The 19,501-nt window shown below is 40.1% G+C and overlaps 1 protein-coding gene across 4 annotated transcripts in view; it reads left to right on the top strand.

The window, feature by feature from the left end:
• Positions 1–19,501, top strand: part of fars2 (phenylalanyl-tRNA synthetase 2, mitochondrial) — a 347,392-nt gene that overhangs the window by 239,191 nt on the left and 88,700 nt on the right. For all 4 annotated transcript variants that reach the window (XM_052016404.1, XM_052016401.1, XM_052016403.1 and 1 more), the window contains one exon: positions 10,405–10,556. In XM_052016404.1, coding sequence (XP_051872364.1) covers positions 10,405–10,556 — 152 coding nt within the window. The remainder of the gene's footprint in view (positions 1–10,404; positions 10,557–19,501) is intronic.

Below are 19,501 nucleotides of genomic sequence, written 5' to 3'. Positions count from 1 at the left end.
TTATCCTCCACAAATCTGAAGCCATCTAAATCTTAGCTGCCTTTGTCTGTTTTAACTTCCCTGTGTTTCCTGACTTAAACTTGGTTAACAATGTCTCAGTTTTAAAATTCTCAACTGTTGTTTTCAAATTCTTCCATAGCCTTCCTTTTCTCTCTCTGTCACAGTACTATCTCCCAGCCCTGCAGTCCTCTAAGGTATCACCATGTCTACAAATCTGACCTTTTAATTTTCCCCAGATATAATGGCCACACTATTATCAGCTTTGCCTTCAGCTCCCAGTGCTGGAAGCTCTTGAGTTCTCTCCCTGTTACTCTACCTCCCTACCTTTCTTTCCTCCGTTAAGGTATTCCTTAAAACCTACCTCTTTGACCAAGCTTTTGTTCATCTGCCTTAATAGTACCTTATTTGATTCATTATCAGATTTTCTGTAATATTGCTCCTTTGAAACAAAATGGGGAAATTAAAGATTAATCTCTTTATGCCCCATCAGCAGTAGGTGTTGGTGTACAGCTGTCCTAAGGTGCATGGCTGTTTCTGCAGCATTGATAGTTATAATCTATGCTGCTTCTATTTTTCTGTAGTCACTTTATCTTCTTGCATTTTATTAGCTTTTCCACCAACCTTTGCCTAACCAGCTTATTCATCAGTCAATATCCAGTATAAACCACATTCCCTCCTCCCCTGAGAAACAATATTCCCAATTCACAAGGGTATTTTACTTCACAGGCATCGCAAGCAGTGAAATTAAAGCCCTTTTCATGACTGCAGTAGGTGGATCTGATCAGAAAAAAAATGCTCACTGCATTTTAAGTACCAACTAAAAGCAGTGGTGCAAATATTTAAGAGTTACTTTGCAAAAGAAATTTCATTGCTTAGCAGCATTTTGTACATGTCAGTAACTGAAAATGTAATTTACCTGTCACATTTTTCATTTATTGTTTACTATATTAAACTAAACAAAAGTGCAGGTTTTATTCTGAAGTGCAATGAAATATTATGTTAGAAAGTGAGTCTACAGTTTTACAGCTGTGCTTTCCCTGCTGGCCCATTTTGAGTATTTGCCCAGATATTTATAATCCATAAATGGGCGTCATGTCCATCACTCACTTAAATTTCCTCACAGACCAGTATCACTGCCCCTGGTAATGAATTTCTGATTTGTAAAAAAACAAAATGAAACAATTTTCCTTTCTGCACTCTGAAAAGAAAAGCAGTGTTCCCTTTGAACAGATGCCTCCTTGCTTGTTGCACATCTTCATTGTTCAATGTCATATTGATGGCGCTGTCCTTCCTGCCCTATCTATTGGACGTATACATGTCTAATGAACCATAACCAGATAGATGTTCAGGGAGGATTGTGTTTACACAATTGCAGTTTCTATTTGCCAAGAAGTAGGCATAGATGTCACGGTCACTGCAACACATTTTCTCCTCTCTGAGAGAGGGCAAAGGAAGAAGAGAACAGGCTCCAAATTATTCAAAAATGTTCCTCTTCTGGTGGCGTTTTGTTGGCATGACATATTGCAAGGGTGTCAGCTGTTATCCCTAAGGTCCTGCAGTCTGCCATTCTTTCTGCTAAGAGTTGCCTCAGGCCCAGCCACTGATTAGGATTAAAGAACCAAAGCGCCGCATTGCAGTGCTGTTCTCCACACGGCTAGGATATATGGCATATTAGCACTAGGACAGCTCACTGGTGAACAGAGACTCTCAGCATGTTAAGATTTCTGTCTATTATTGTCCTCCAGTATTACAATCATCACAAACTGAATGGCAGGTTTTGTTTTTGCATCTGTAAATTTTATTTTAAAATTAGTACAATATGAATTTTAAAAATCTTTAACTGGGTGCAATTGGAAAATAAAGAAAAACAAGCCCACATGGTGAAAAAATCACTGGTATTGATTCTGTGGTAATTTTTTTACCTTCACAAAATAAGCTTATTTTATCAGTGACTTCTGTTGCCTAGAAACCCTTTACAGTCTGTTGTGTGTTGACTGTATCCTCACATCAACAGGCTTCCTCATTTTATGAACAATATTGTATTAGATGCCCATTTAAAATCCAAAGGAACATTTTTGGAATCAGAAAGTGTTTGGTCGCTTTCCCAGAAGCTAAGCCATAATTAACATCAGGAATAATTTCATTTATATAGTGCCGTTATGTAACAAAAGACCTTCTCTGTGCTTTACTTCAGCATTGTTAAACAAAATTTGTCTCCAGGTGTATATGGAAATACCGGGAGAGATGACCAGAAGCTTGGCTAGACTTGGTAATCAGGCATCCTTTAAATAAGAAAGGGGAGGTAGAGAGATTTAAGGAGGATTTCCAGAGCTGTGGTAATGGTGGAGTGCTTAAAATCAGGGATGTGTAAACAGTCTAAAATGGAGGAGAGTAGAGTTCTTGGAATGTTATGGAGATGGATGAAATATAGGGGTAGAGAGGGATGAGGCCAGAGGAAGGATTTGCAAACAGGGTGCTTATTATAAAATCAAGCCATTGCTTACTTGGGAGCCATTTGCAGGTCAGTACATGCAGGGTGATGAGTAAGCGGGACTTGGTGCAAGACAACAGAATTTTAGATGACCTTATATTTAGAATGAAAAATTTGGAAGAGTTTGGGAAAAAAATGGCATGGATGAGGATTTCTGCACCAAATGAGTTGAGAAAAAGGCAGAGTTATAAAATATTACCAGGAGGGAAATAATCTGTCTTAATGATGGTGCCAATGTATAGCCTGAAGCTTACTTGGAGTCAAATGAGATATTGCAGATTTGAACAGCTTACTTTCGGGGAGGTATCAGAGAGCAGAATGAGGTTAGTAGCTGGAGAATAGGGTTTGTGACATGGGCCATAGACAAAGTTTCAGACTTTGTTGGAAGAAATGTCTGCTTCATGAGTACTGGATGGCAAATAAACAGCCTGAGATGTTAAGAGCATTGGAGGGGTTAAAAGAGGCAAGGTGCAGTTGGTTATCATCAGCATACATGTGGAAACTGATGCTACGTTTTCAGATGATGTTGTGAAAGACAGAATTTTAATGTGAAATTGGAGGAGAGGCATGGATTGATCTTGAGGGACACCAGAGGTAATGATGCAAGTAGAGGAACCACTGCAGGTGATATTTCTGTCCACATCTAATCACATCTTGTCACTTACCTCCTGCACAGACCCAAGGATATGTGGGCCACAAATATATTCTTTTGATTCAACTGAGAAATCTGACATAATGTTAAATATATCCTCATGGGGTCCAAGGGTACTAGCAGATCTCATACAAATATGCCATGCAATGGGACTCCTTCTATGCATACAACTGGGAACTCCCAGCTAAATGTATCTTTCTGCACTAAGCAGTGCTGGAAAATGCCCAACAGCTGGAGCTGTCTGCTGGCTTCATGAACCCAGGGAAACCACATGTTAAGTTTAAATCCATCACCCAACAACTCCCTGGAGCCTGGCTTAAATTTGATTGAACTGAAGTATTTACTCCATTCTTTCTCAATAGAAGCTTACTGGCCTGCTGAGTATGAACAGTATTCTACGTTTTAATTCCTCTTTCAAGCATCTGCGATGTTTTGCTTTCAGTCACTGTCAAAATGTTCTGCTGGAACCTTGAGGTGTATAGATCCCTCCTGCATCCTTACCTGGGGCAGTTGGAGGGAAGCCCGCTCTCAGGCATGGATCCAATCGGAATCTGAATGTTATGGGTATTTAGAGTATTTGCTGTGGGGTTGTTGTGCACCTGCTCCACAAACGACTCTCTCAAACCATAATTTCCCCTCGCTGAAGTGCGCTCTCCTGATCATTCTCAAAGTTCCCATCCACAGTAACTCCCTCCCTTGATAAGGATCCCTGGTTCATTTCAATCCCCACAACTGCTCAGCTCCTGGTCTCCAATCCATCCCCCACCTCACTCTACTGAACTGCTGGGTTCTGATGTACACACCGCCCCTGACCCTCTCCCTGGCCACACTGCTCCCAGGGCTCTGGTCACTGGCAGTACTATTTGGAGGATGTTGTGTTGACACTGTTAGTGATATTTGTCCAGAACCTTGAGGTGCCTGCAGTGGATGGTCCAAGTCTCAAAAGCATACAGAAGGACAAGAATCACTGTAAACCGGTAGACCATGAGATTTGTGTCAAGTCTGTGGTCCTGATCTTCATTCTTTTCCTCAGTCGACAAAAGCTGTTAAAAGAATTGTACCTAGTGAATATAATGCTCTGTCTGGCTCATTAAAAATGGCTTCATTATAGACAACCAAGACTAACACAGCCATCGTGTCCCTTTAATTGTACACGTAGGGGGCATCTTATCTGTCCAGGGCTCTATCACCAAAATAGGGTTCCACTAAATCCAGCAGCAGGTTTTTAGACTTTATGTATTTTTTCTTTCCCAAGCTTCACTTCACTCCTGATTGAAGCCTTCTCCCATGCCTAGTCACTCCTTTCTTAACTCCTAGTCAAAGCCTTCTCCCTTTCCTGATCACTCCCTGTCACCTCCTTCCCTCTACCCAATGACACACATTCTTCCATGAGGTATCCAGCTGCACTAGTCATTTGTGATAACTGTGATTCCCAAATGTTAATTGACTCCAAAAGCCCAATTTCAGTGTATCTTGTGCACCAGATTCAGGTCCCAAGACATAATTTTCATTCCCATTATATTTCCAAGGTGAATTTTTATTTAGTTTGTTATCTAAAGTTATTCTAGGGAGCCTGCACAAATGCTGTTCTGTGAAACTCTTCATCATAAGCTAAAATCTGTCAAGTTTTGCTCACAAATCAGAATTCTGTGAGGATTCACATCACATATCTGTAAATTTTGTGCTGCTCTGTCAGAAAATTCTGAGGTCTTTTATCACAAATAAGGAATTTATACCATAAATCAATAATCTATAAGGCTTTACTTCATAAGTCAATAGTGTCATATTTTGCATCACATTTGAGCAGTCTTTGAGGTTTTGCATTGTATAACAGTAATTTATGATCCTTTGCACAGCAAATCAGTGATGTGTCAGACTATGCAATAAAACATAAAAGCCTTGATACAGAATATTCTTTGTGCTCTATAGCATTAACACCAGAATTCTATAGGTGAAATAATCCAGTAAAATGTTCAAATAAAGTATGCAGAGTATTGATTGCACAATGTAGAATGTGATCTGACGATATGAGCTAATGATGTACAACTGCAAGGTTTGACTTAGTGCTGAACACCACTTCTCATTATATTCAGTTGTGAATGCCAAATTGTTGTCATTTTCTTTGAATTGAGCTTAGTACTATGCACAAAACAAACACTTCAAAACAACTACCTGGAATTCTGTCCCACAAGTCATAGAGATCTGTCCAATTGATGTTATCAACGTGACATCTTATGTGCAGACTAATATTTACCATGTAGTTAAAAGTAGAGACTTTAATTAACTAGGCATTAGTTAATCACAGGATTCTCCACAATGTTGTAGAATTGTTATTTAAAGTTTTCTTGTTACATTATCCATTTCAGACTCAGTTTGTCAAAAATAAATTGTAACTAAGGCGATCTGATAGACTGGATCTTGGTTCTCTGTGTAAGTGTGACTACTATCTGTTAACTCAGAAATTCTAAGAACTGGTTTGTTAGAAGGACTAGCTAATGTTCAGTCCTTTTCTTGGATATGCTGCTAACTGGTTGCTGCTGCTGCTGAATACAGTGACTACTGGAGTGAATCCATCCAAGGAGTACTAATTAAGGTACCGTGAGCTGTGAGAGTTAGGCAATAGACAAAATTAAATGAACAGCACATCAAAAACATAACAATTTGCAGAATTTGTGCCTGTGCAACTTTGAAAGCAGACTGACCACCCCATAGCACTGATAGTGAGGCTGCAGCAAAAGAGGGTCATTGTTGTAATAATTGGCAGTGTATATCAGTGGTCAGATCTAACCTCATTAACATAACAGAGTTAGAAAAAAAATCAGGATAGCCATATGCAGTAAATTGATAGAAGTTCAGAATAAATACAGTTTATTTGCGGTTGTTGCAGAAGCAATTTTTAAACTTTACTCATTTTCTATTTAAGAAAAATAGACTGAACTGAATGACAATTAAAAAAAAAGATTGTCTCCACCTTCCTCTTATTACTTTCACTTATAAACACTTTACAGAAAATTTAGTAAAAGAAATCTCATGCCTTGATTTCAACTTGTTCCAAAGCACATTGCAGACAATGAAGTGTTTTTGAACTATAATCATTGATATAATGTGTGTAGTGAAAGTCATTCTTAGCGACCATTAGCTTGGCAGTATCATTAGCACACTGACAATCAGTGATGGATGCCTTGAAGACTCAGGAAAAGGTGATGAGGGTTTAAAAACCATATTGGAATGACAGCCTAGGATTCTCATTTAAGAGTAAGATGCTACATCGTCCACTTTCGCACCTTGTTCATCTCAAGGTCAAGATCAAGGGGCAGTTGAGCACTTCTGTTACCTCACAAGTCACTTCTCTCAAAGTGGCTCAAATCGCCAATTAAGCTTGTAATAAATATAATTTAATTTTTTCCCTGCTCAACATATCAAATGATGTCAATATTATAACTAATTTAACAAATGGTCTAGTCCCTGGTTGTTAGTGGGTGACTATCCTTTTGGTGTTTGACATTTATAGTTTTAACATTTCGCTGGTAATGGTTTTATTTTGTAGACAAGCAAGTTTCTTTTAGGAAATTGCTCTGACACATTTCCATTGATTGTGACCTCTGGGTTCATAATGTAGTCATCATCCATACACCTCTATATGGATGTAAAACCTGGGTGACACCCCAACTACACCTTGGAAAAGGTATGACCAATGATTTCCTTGGAAGTTCCTTCTTATGAAGTGGGAAAATTGCCACATTAATGTCAGAGTCCTCACTGAAGCTGATGTCACCAGCACTGAAGATTGATCCTCATGCACCATTGATACTAAACAGGACATTGTTGATGACAAGTTTTTGTCTCTCCAAACAAGCCCGCTTCTCCCAACTCACCAAGCTCAGTGATCCTGTGGTCGTCAGAAGAAGTGCTACAAAGACAAGTTGAAATTATATCTCAAGAAAATAGATACGCACATCAACAGCAGGGAGAAGCAAACCAGTAATCAGCCTCAGTGGTACCACATCCTTCATCAGGCAATGGCCACTTCAAAGAGAAGTGCTCTATCCTTGAAATTGAAAAGAGAGTGAGAAGGAAGCAAAGAGGAATAACGTCTTGCCACCAGGCAACTGACCAATGAAGAATCGCAAGTGACCTCTGCAAGCAGATTTGTAGTTGCAAGGTTCATCTCAGGACGGGTAAATCTGTGGTCAAGATTAATCTCAAATTGTAGAATTATCAACAATGGTGGCTGTTGTAATGTAGGAAACACAGCAGCCTCTTTGTACATAGCAAACTTCCACACACAGCAATGTTTAGTGACTAGATAATCTATTTCAGTGATGCTAATTCAGGCTTAAAAATTTACCAGGACATTGAAGGTAATCCCCTGTCATGTTCAAAATTGCTAGGGATATTTTACATCTGAGATAGCAGACAGGACCATAGTTTAACATCACGTACAAAAAATAGCACTATCTGCAGCACTCCTTCAATACTGCACTGAAGAGTCAGCCTGGATCCTTGTGCTCAAGTTTCTGGACTCTGACCTGACTCCACTAACTTTCTGACTCTGAGGGACATGTGCTGCCATTTGAGCTCTGCTTGACACTGAAATAGTGAGCAAAGGGTAGTCAAGAGTGCTGCCTGAGATTGTAAAGCAAGATCAGAAGTTAAAACTCAAGTACATTGTCATTTCTAGTCTGGATTGGTTCACATCTCAGACAAAGGACTGAAGTATACAGTCAATTTAGAATCTGATAGTCTGTATAAGATAAATACCTGCCCTGGAATAAAGCATATGAGCCTTGTCAATCTCTAGTGTTATGAATGAATGAGAGAGATGAATGCAAGTGCATAACCTGCATGGAAATAAAATGGCAGAGATATACAGCAGCAAGTTACATTTATTTAGCTGCTTTAATGTGCTAACATGTTCAATTATGCTTTATTGGAACTTTATCATACAATGTTTGACACAAAGATACACAAGGAGCTAGTTAGCTAGAAGTCTGGACAAAGGGGTTGTTTTTAAGGCCTGTATTAAAGGGAAGTCTATGCAGAGAATCATTGCTGCTAAATGTCCAGCTGTCAATGGTGTTGGAATTAAATTTGAAGATGTGCAAGAGGCCAGAAAAGACACCACAAAAATCTGGATTGTAACTTATTAGGAGTGAATATTATTCATTTTGCTGTTAAAAATGTGACCTCCTGTCACTGGTGTATAGCACACGCTGGAAATATGATCAAGCCTTAAAAGCCAGGAATGGTCAGTATTCAAATGGCATGAGCAGAAATAAATAGTTAACAACTGTATTTTACAGTAAATTTTAAGGTGAGGTAACGCTTTGACAAAATGTAATCACTTCTTTGCTTCTGTCTGAACTGGAAGAGAACAGAGATTGGGGGCTGAAAATTAGGCATGTGGTACATGCTTGGCTGCCCGGTAGCACAGTGGTTCTGTTAGGCCTGCTAGTGTAAAGTTCACCATTGTGTCTATCTTGTGGCTAACCCTATGCCACTGTTTTGCACCACTGCCCCTGATGACCTTCCACTTGTAACATAGAGTCATTGAGTTATACAGCACGGAAACAAATCCTTCAGCCCAAATGGTCCATGCCAACCACAGTGCCCCATCCAAGCTAGTCCCATTTGCCAGTTTTTGGCCCATAACCTTCTAAACCTCTCCAATCCATGTCCAACTGTCTTTTAAAAGTTGTTATTGTACCGGCCTCAACCACTTCCTCTGGCAACTGATTCCACATAAATACCATAGATGTGTAAAATAGTTGCCCCTCAAATTCCTCTTAAATCTTTCCTCTCTCACCTTAAACCTATGCCCTCTTGTTCTTGATTCCCCAAGTCTAGGAAAAAGACTGAGTGCATTCACCCTGTCTATGCCCTTCATGATGTTATACACCTCCATAAGATCACCTCTCAGTCTCCTACGCTCTAAGGAATAAAGTCCTAGCTTGTCCAACCTCTCCTTATAACTCAGTCCCTCAAGTCCTGCCAGCAGCCTTGTAAATCTTTACTGTACTCTTTCCAGTTTAATAACTCTTTCCTGTAGCAGGGTGACCAAAAATGAACACAATACTTCAAGTGCGGTCTCACCAGCATCCTGTACAACCCTACCATGACCTCCCAACTTTTATACTCAATGCCCTGACTTATAAAGGCCAACATGCCAAAAGCCTTCTTCACCACCCTGTCTACTTATGAATCCACTTTTAATGAACCATGTACTTGTACTCCAAGGTCCCTCTGTTGTACAACACTCCCCAGGGCCCTGCTGTTTGCTGTGAAAGTCCTACCTGGATTTGAGTTTCCGAAATGCAACACCTTGCACTTATCCAAATTAAACTCCATTTGCCATTCCTCAGCCCACTTACTCAGCTGATCAAGATCTCCCTGTAATTTTTGATAACCTTCTTCATTGTCCACCATATCACCTATTTTAGTGTTATCTGCAAACTTACTAACCATGCCTTGTACATTCTTAATCAAATCGTTAATATAGATGACAAACAACAATGGGCTCAGCACCGACCCCTGAAGCACACCACTAATCACAGGCCTCCAGTCCAAGAAACAACCTTCCACCATCACCCTCTGCTTTCTACCTTCAAGCTAAATTAGCCAGCTCTCCCTGGATTCCATGCAATCTAACCTTCCAGAGCAGCCTACCAAGTGGAACCTTATCAAAGGCCTTACTGAAGTCCATATAAACCCCATGTCTACCGCCCTGCCCTCATCAACTTTCTTGGTCACCCCATATAACAGCTTTTAAGTGTGGGGCTTGGGAGAAGTGGGAAGAGGTGGAGGGCATTCAAAGGCCTCTAAACCATTAAAGGCATCTAAACCATTAAAGGCATAAACTTTCTCTTCTGCATGTTCCTATTTTACACCCTTTACTTCCACTTTTTGTTGGCCCGGTTTTGTTGACTTCTATTTAGAAGTCATAAGGTATCACAGAGTAATACAACAAGGAACAGGCCCTTCGGCCCTACTCATCCACACCAACCAAGGCACCCAGCTAAGTTAGTCCCATTTGCCCGCATTTGTCCTATGTCCCTCTAAACCTTTCCTATCCATGTACCTGTCCAAATGTCTTTTAAATGTTGTTATTTACATTTACATATTTACATTTCTATAAAATGTCAGCAGCATGGAATGTTAACTGTCTCAACAGATGCTGCCTGAGCTGTTGATGTTTTCCACCATGTTCTATTTTAAATAAATAAAATGGATGTTTTGACTATTTCTCTTATTTTCTTTGCAGCCACTTAGCAAATACCCACCTTTAATAAACGACATCTCTTTTTGGATTCCACGAGAAGGATATGAAGAAAATGATTTCTTTGATTTGGTGCGTAATATTGGCGGTGACCTGGTGGAGAAGGTCAGCCTCATCGACCAGTTTACACATCCCAAGTAAGTGCAGCTGGGACAATGTATATATGTGAGACCACGGTCTGGATTAATCCAGGTATTCTGAAGCTGGGGTAGAATTTTCTGTGTATGTGCATCCAGACATGCAGATAACTGAGGAGTAAGGGAAGTATCCATTGTAAAAGATTGAAGTAACATGGGACAGATCTCTGACACATGATTATGCTACACCTGAATGCCCTCGGTCCTTTATACCCACTTAACAATCTGCTCTGAATGCATCTTGACTTATTTAATGGATTTGCTTTAATGGTAAAATGCTGCATGCTGCAGTCATGAATTTCTTGAAATTATGTTTACTTAAAGCAGGTATAGAACTGCATGTGGATTTTTAGGTAAAGTTGGAGGCATGTTAATTTATCCAATGTTTTATTGCAATTTCTTTGAGCAATTTTAAAAATTCAGCATATTAAACATTATAAGGCTTCTATCACCACATGTTTTTCAACATGTTGCACCTAATATTTATGAATGGGCTCATGAGTGGACTTATTCTTGGATGTAGCTTCCAATTGCACTGTTATAGTGTGTTCCACTCCACTGGAAGTGACTGGAACAGTGATTCCATTAAATGGAAAACAATACACATAACTTATTCTGTAGAGCTTTAGGCTGCAGCATAGGAATGGATTATAGAATATTATAAAGGAAAATATATATTGAGACAGTTTTTATCATGGCTAATATCCCATTGATGTTTCATGCTTGGTGCCAAATCTAACCTCCAACAGCAAATTTATCAGTTTACTAACTGGACAAAATTGCATCAAGGCTCTGAGACTAATTTGGTCACGGTCCAAACCATGGAGTAGAAATTCATCTTTGATTATAAGCATTTAATGGCAGTAGATAGTTTTACTGCCTTTTAATGTTAAACCTTGAAGTCAAGGGGGTGTATTATAGTGCTGCTTTAGCTCTAGTAACTGAAGATATATTTTGATGCCCTTGGGACCTGATAGCATGGAGTGTTAAATTACAATTTTCTTTTCATATTTTTCCTTTTCCTTTTGTATAACTATGACCAGTCATTACAGTCCAGAATTCAATAGGCCACACATCATTGCCACATCTGTACTTGATGTTATGAGTCTCCCTTGAAGGTCTGCTGGCAGTCAGCAGTTGAAAAAGAACAAAAGGTTGTACCCTGTAAATTGGGCAAATCCACCTCTGTTTATAGCTCTGAGTCATGTGAGACTGGGAGTTTATCAGTTTCTCAGCCTGGTTTCTACAGAATTGGCTAATCTCAAAATGGGGGAGATTACTGCAGAATAGACAAATGTTTATCTTTCCTATCAAATGTTTTCTGAAAACCAATGTTGTCTGTGTATTGAATTAGATAGGTTGAATAACCTACCAACACTAACCTAGTCTAATTTGAACATCCATCTGGTACTAACGGTTTGGTCACTGTTCTAAAGTAGCATTGCAGCACTTTCCACTATGATCCTCATTGAAATCAATTAACCCTGTACAAACTATGCACTTCAGTAAGAGGAATCAAAGGCAGATTATTGGTATTGGTATTGGCTTATTATTGTCACTTGTACCGAGGTACTGTGAAAAACTTGCCTTGCATACCAATCGTACAGGTCAATTCATTACGCCAGTGCAGTTACATTGAGTTAGTACAGAGTGCATTGATGTAGTACAGGTAAAAACAATAACAGTACAGAGTAAAGTGTCACAGCTACAGAGAAAGTGCAGTGCAATAAGGTGCAAGGTCACAACAAGGTAGATTGTGAGGTGAGAGTTCATCTCATTGTATAAGGGAATCGTTCATTAGTCTTATCACAGTGGGGTAGAAGCTGTCCTTAAGTCTTGTGGTACGTGCCCTCAGGCTCCTGTATCTTCTACCTGATGGAAGAGGAGAGAAGAGAGAATGACCTGGGTTGGTGAGGTCTTTGATTATGCTGGCTGCTTCGCCAAGACAATGAGAGGTAAATCCAGAGTCCAAGGAGGGGTGGCTGGTGTCCGTGATGCGCTGGGCTGTGTCCACAACTCTCTGCAGCTTCTTGTGGTCCTGGGCAGAGCAGTTGCCATACTAAGCCGTGATGCATCCAGATAGGATGCTTTCTATGGTGCATCGATAAAAATTGGTGAATGTCAAAGAGGACAAACCGAATTTTTTTAGCTTCCTGAGGAAGTAGAGGCGCTGGTGAGCTTTCTTGGCCATGGCATCTACGTGATTTGACCAGGACAGGCTATTGGTGATGTTCACTCCCAGGAACTTGAAGCTGTCAACCCTCTCGACCTCAGCACCATTGATGTAGACAGGTGCATGTACACTGCCCCCTTTCCTGAAGTCAGTGACCAGCTCTTTTGTTTTGCTGACATTGAGGGAAAAGTTGTTGTCATGACACCATTCCACTAAGCTCTCTATCTCCCTCCTGTACTCCGACTCATCGCTGTTTGAGATATGGCCTACAACGGTGGTATAATCTGCAAATTTGTAGATGGAGTTAGAGCAGAATCTGGCAGCACAGTCATGAGTGTATAGGGAGCAGAGGGCTGAGGACGCAGCTTTGTGAGGCACCAGTGTTGAGAATAATCGTGCCGGAGGTATTGCTGCCTATACTCACTGGTTGCGGTCTAATGGTTAGAAAGTCAAGGATCCAGTTACAGAGGGAGGTGTTGAGTCCTAGGTCTCAGAGTTTGGTGACAAGTTTGCTTGGGATTATAGTATTGAAAGCAGAGCTGTAGTCAATAAACAATAGTCTAACGTAGGTGTCTTTACTGTCCAGATGCTCCAGAGCTGAGTGTAGGGTTAGGGAGATGGTATCCGCTGTAGACCTGTTTCGGCAATAGGCGAATTGCAGTGGGTCGAGATTGTCTGGGAGGCTGGAGTTGATGCATGCCATGACTAACCTCTCAAAGCACTTCATGATGGTAGATGTCAGAGCCACTGGTCGGTAGTCATTGAGGCATATTACCTTGCTTTTCTTCGGTACCGGGATGATAGTGGTCTTCTTAAAATAGGTGGGAACCTGAGAACGAAGCAGGGAGAGGTTAAATATGTCCGCAAATACTTCTGCCAGCTGATCAGCACAAGATCTGAGCATACAGCCAGGGACACCATCTGGGCCAGATGCTTTCCTCGTGTTCACTCTCCGGAAGATTGATCTTACGTCCTCAACGGTGACCACGGGTTTAGTTGCATTGGAGACTATCAGGGTGGGTGGTGACAATCCGCTTCCCTTCTGTTCAAAACACGCATAGAATGCATTAAGCTCATCAGGAAGGGATGCGCTGTTGTTAACTATGCAGCCCGTCTTCATCTGGTAGCCTGTTATGGCCATAACTGACGGCTGGTCAGGGACTCTATTTTGAGTCGGTATTGCCTCTTGGCATTCCTGATAGCTTTCTGAAAGTCATATCTCCATTTCTTGTACAGATCAGGATCACCAGATTTACAGTATGTGCAGCAGTCTATTATCTAAATGGAGATAAGGTTTAAATCAACGAAGTACAGAGGGATCTGAATGTTCTGGAGCATGATTCACTAAAGGTTAGCAAGCAGCTGCAGCAAGTAGTTTTCACATTTCAGGAAAGATGTAAAGACTTTAGTGAAAGTGTGGAAGAGATTTACTAAAATGATTCCAGGGATGAAGGACTTTAATTAAGTGGGTAGATTGGAAAAACTGGAGTTGTTCTTCTTGGAACAGAAAAGTTTGCTAGGGTATCTAACAGAGACATTTAAAATCATGATGGATGTAGACAGAGGAGATAGAAACTATTTCCATTGGTGGAGGGGTCAAGAACCAGGGACATAGGATGAAGGTTAATGAAAAAAGAATCAAAAGTGACTTGAAGGAAAACTTTTTATGTAGTGAGTGGTTAGGGTCAGGACTGTATTGCCAGAAGGAATAGTGGAGACAGGTTTAATTGTAGAGTTCAAAAAGAAGTTCATAAATTAGTAAATTTTGTTTGTTATTGTCATATATACTGCGGTACAGTGAAAAACTTGTTTTGCATACTGTTCATACAGATCATTTCATTGCACAGTGCATTGAGGTAGTACAAGTCAAAACAACAACAGAATGCAGAATAAAGTGTTATAGTTACAGTCAAAGTGCAATACAGGTAGACAATAAGGTGCAAGGTCATAATGAGGTAGATTGTGAGGTCAAGAGTCCATCTTGTCATATTTAGGGAACCGTTCAATAGTCGTATAACAGCAGGACGTAAAAGCTGTCCTTGAGCCTGGTGGTACGTGCTTTCAGGCTTTTGTATCTTCTGCCCAATGGGAGGGGGGAGAAGAGAGAATGTACGAGGTGGGTGGGGTCTTTGATTATGCTGGCTGCTTTACTGAGGCAGCGAGAAGTATAGATAGAGTCTGTGGAGAAGAGGCTGGTTTCTGTGATGTGCTGAGCTGTGTCCACAACTCTGCAGTTTCTTGAGGTCACGGGCTGAGCAGTTGCCGTACCAAGCTGTGACACATGAAAGGATGCTTTCTGTGGTGCATCAGCAAAAATTGCTGAGGGTTGACAGGGACATGGCAAATTTCTTTAGCCTCCTGAGAAAGTAGAGGTGCTGGTGAGCTTTCTTATGTGAATGAAAGAACTTGCAGGGTTATGGGGGAAGTGTGACTGGCTGGATTGTAGTGGCATATAATTGGTATGGTTTTGATGGGCTGAATGGCCTCCTTCCATGCTGCAAACATTCTATGATTTACAACTTGGTAACATGGTAAGCGATATGATGTCTATTACATTTTTTGCAGTCAGATCAATTGCCTTCATCTATGGCCTGCTAAACACTCTGAGCCAATTTGATGCATCAATGTGCTTTGAGCATTAGACAAGTAACATCAAAACATAAGAACACTGGTCAGCATTATAATTGGCAAATGGAATCTTTTTAAAAACAATCATGACAAGGTAATTACATGATTCATTTGCTTAACAAATAAAATAATATTGGTGAAGTCTAATGAAGCTGTCAGTTGGCGTATTTCAAGATAATCTTAATAATATTAATGCACCTTCAATACAAAACCAGCCTCAGGCTTGAGACCTGAAAATGGAAGACCTGTGGAGGTGAGTCATTTTGGCATTGCAACCTCAGGAATGGTCTTAATGATGAGGAATCTGAAGTACTTGTCATCCAACATGTAGTCTCCCTCATATCTTCCAGTTCTTTGTGGTCATTGGCTTAACACTAATTAATTCAGTAAGAAGACTAAACATCAGTTTCCAATCATATTTCATCCTTGCATTTCAACAATAGGAGTAATATGACTGAAATGTGCTTGAAGTTGGCTTCTAATTGTTAAAATAGCAGTGTTTGCTGTCCTGGAAGCATTTCAACTCACTACAGAACCAGCTATAAATTTAAAGTACAAATTTGTTATAACTCTTAACTGTCGAGAGAGCATAACTTAAAGACCTGTAACCGTGCTTCTAAACTGGGGACTAATCATGACTTTACTAAGGTCTTCAGCCATTAAAATCCCTTTCAATCTGCCATTTTATATCTTTGGCAAATTGCCAGTTTTAGATAACTAGAACAAATCATTTTTCTGGACTTAACTGTTGGCTTGATCCTGTTTTGACAGAGAACAGAGTCTAAATAATGGCCATCACAGTAGAACTGCTTCTATTATTTATGTACACTGCTTCACTGCTTTGTTTTGTCCAGTCAGGGAAATACCCAGTTACTCTTTTTGTGTTCTATTATTTATTTACCCGAGGTCTGATTGAACACTGATTCTTTGCTTAAGTGATGGCCTTTCTAAATTCAGTCATTTGACTTGACACTTGTGAAAAAGAAGTATAAAAGTTCATTGTCTTATTATCATCTCCTTTCACATGTCCAGGTTCATTTTTAATCAATACACAGTGAAACAGAAGAGGAAAGTAATAAAGGGTAATTTACATGTAGCTTCAGGCCAGCTTTAAGTTGACTGATATATGAGTTTGTATTATTAAAAGGGAATTAAAATAGATAAACTGTTCAAATGTCTCCATGCAAATGACTGAACTGAATGAAGGATACTTTAATAAGCTGACCCAAACTCTATTTATTTTATAACCGTTGATTATTGATGAATATTAGACAGCTCAGCTGGAAACAAATTTTCACAATGAAGAATTATCCTGACTTACTTAAATCCATCAAATCTAATTATTTGAATAAAAATAAATCAAGTAAGTGATTTCTCTTGGCTAAATTGTATATTGCATTTATTACCATTCGATTAGAAGTTAAAGACTAACTTTGATTTTGACCTTGAATGGGAATTGAGGGTGAATGTGGAGTGTCAGAAATGGGTGAGTGGTCATAAATATATGCACACCAACTCCCATCTCCCACTCTCCTTACTTCCCACCAACCCCCTCCTCCCTCCCCAAACCTTTTCTGGAGACATGAGGCTCAGCCAGTTTTGAATTCCAGCCTCATTTAGAATCCTTCCTCAGCTTTTCAACAGATAGGAATGTTGTAGATGAAAATCAAAATCTGAAATAAAAACAGATAACGCTGGAAATACTCAACAACTCTGTGGAAAGAGAAACAGAGTTAATGTTTCAGGTCAGAGACTTTTAAAACTGGGAAAGAGAGGAAGAACTGGATAGGCCACAAGGAGTATCTCTGAAAGGGTGATGCCAGGGTTGCTGCGGCAGTCAGCTGTTGATGAAACCAACTTTTTGATAGGAACTTTATAGACACCAGTGAGAAGAAGTGTAAATCAGTTTGTTAGAAAATTACACTGGTAGCCAGGTCTGGGAATCCATAGGAACCATCCCCTACCACTTAAATTATGGGCGGATTGTTGGAGGGTGTACAATGTTGGGTGGACTAATTGAAGCCAGAATATGGGGAGGAAAAGCTATGGTAGAGGAGGCCAGTAGGTTTCTTGATGGTCCAAAAGGAGCCACTAGAAAATGCACAAAAGATTAATTTTTACCTGCGTGTGTGATTTAGTCTGCTTCTCCATTGTTACTGCCTGACCCGTTGAATATTTCAATCTTTTTCTGTTTCAATCACTTATGCCATTGCTGCCTGCTTTCGCTGAAGGTACCAGACAGTCTTCAATTTGCATGTCTTGCAATTACAATTTTGTATAGAAAGTTTGCTTTACCCAATCCTTTCTGATATTTAGCTCTGTTAAGTGAGTAATTTAGTTCTACTGAAATAACAAGAAACTCTTTCAAACAAGATCTGGAAGGCATTGGGACCTAGACTGCTGATCGCTATATGCCCACGTCAAGTTTAATTAACATACTTTTGGCAATTTCATTGAGGAGTTCCCCTGAAACTGTGTTGTTCACCTCAGGAGAGAATGGAGGAAACTGAAGAAAAAAACATTTTGATTTTGATTCCCAGTGTTGTTAAACTATTATCAATGGGAACTAGGATGGAGACATCTCCTAATCATTATCCTTTTGTGTAAACACAATGTCCAAATGGAGAACTGCAAGAGTGGCTCCCACCACTTCTGTTAACTTTAATACATAGAAGTTAGGAGCAAGTGTAGGCCATTTGGCTTTTGAGCCTGGTCCACCATTTATTACAATCACGGATGATCATCTATTTCAATACCATATTGCACTCTCTCCCTGTGTCCCTTGATGTCTTTTGTCTCTAAATACCTTTTTAACTCCTTAAATATATTCAGTGACTTGGCCTTTACAGACCTCTATGGTAGTGAATTCCACAGGTTCACCACTCTCTGCATGAAGATATATCTCCTTATCTCAGTTCTAAATCTCTTGCCCTGTAACCTGAGACTGTCACTACTTGTTCTAGACTCTCCAACCAGAAGAAACATAACTTGTTTAACTCTGTCAGAATTTTGTAAGTTTCAGTTAGGTCCCACAATGAATGTAAACTGCATTGAATTAATCTCTCCTCATACACCAATCCGCCATTCTAAATTCAGTCTGGTAAACCTTCAGTGCACTCCTCTACCATAAGTATATCCTTTCTTGTGTAAGGAGGTTAAAACTACCCACTATACTCCAGAGAGACACAAGACACTGCAGTTGCTTGAATCTGGAGCAGCAAACAATCTGCTAGAGGAACTCAGTAGGTCTTGATGCAGGGTTTCAACCCGAAACATTGATAATTCTTTTCCTCCCACAGATGCTATTTGACCCACTGAGTTAGTTCCTCCAGTAGATTGTTTGTTGCTCCACAATACTCCAGGCCTGGCCTCACCACAGCCCTGTATGATTGTAGTGAGACCTCTTTGGTTCTCTACCCAAGTCCTCTTGCTATGATGACCAACATCTTAACTGCGTACTGCACCTGCATGTTGGCCTTCAGTGACTGGCATACAAGGACACCCACATCCTTTTGTACATCAACCTTTCCCAGTCTAACACCATTTAATTAATACTCTGCCTTGTAGTTTGCTCTACTAATGGATAACTCCTTATCAATTCCCATTAATCTGCATCCTCCATGTTTTTGCCCAATATCCCAATCTGTCTGAGTCACGTTGAAGCCACTTTGTGTTCTCCTCACAACCTAGAACCTCACCCAGTTTAGTGTTGTTGGCAAACTTTGAAATGTTACATTCAGTTCTCTCATCCAAATCCTCGATATATGTTACAGTATATCACCAAATACACAGAAGTTAAATGGAAAATTTATCTAGGATTTACAGCTTCGTCAGAGGTCAAATATATTGATGGGATGTGCATGGTTTGAATCCAAGGACATCAGATGAATCTGCCCAGCCATGTGGAAACACCATACTTTGGAACCATACCACATGACGAGCAAATTAGTTGGTGATGCCATCTCAGTGGTTCTACTATAGGGGTATCACCCTGTGACCTGCTCTTGACTGAAACTGCACCTGTGTATTTACCCTGGGGTTAACCATATAGCATTCAGGGGAATAAACCTTTGCTAAATTCTTTCTTCATTGACCTAGTGTCCAAAAGTCAGGATGAGTGTCTCAAGCATCAGCTAGATTGTCA

This window comes from Pristis pectinata, chromosome 5, assembly GCF_009764475.1.
Source record: "Pristis pectinata isolate sPriPec2 chromosome 5, sPriPec2.1.pri, whole genome shotgun sequence".
NCBI classification, from domain to species: domain Eukaryota; kingdom Metazoa; phylum Chordata; class Chondrichthyes; order Rhinopristiformes; family Pristidae; genus Pristis; species Pristis pectinata.
Note: the sequence above shows the minus strand (reverse complement) of the source record. Positions and strands in the feature narration are given on the sequence as shown.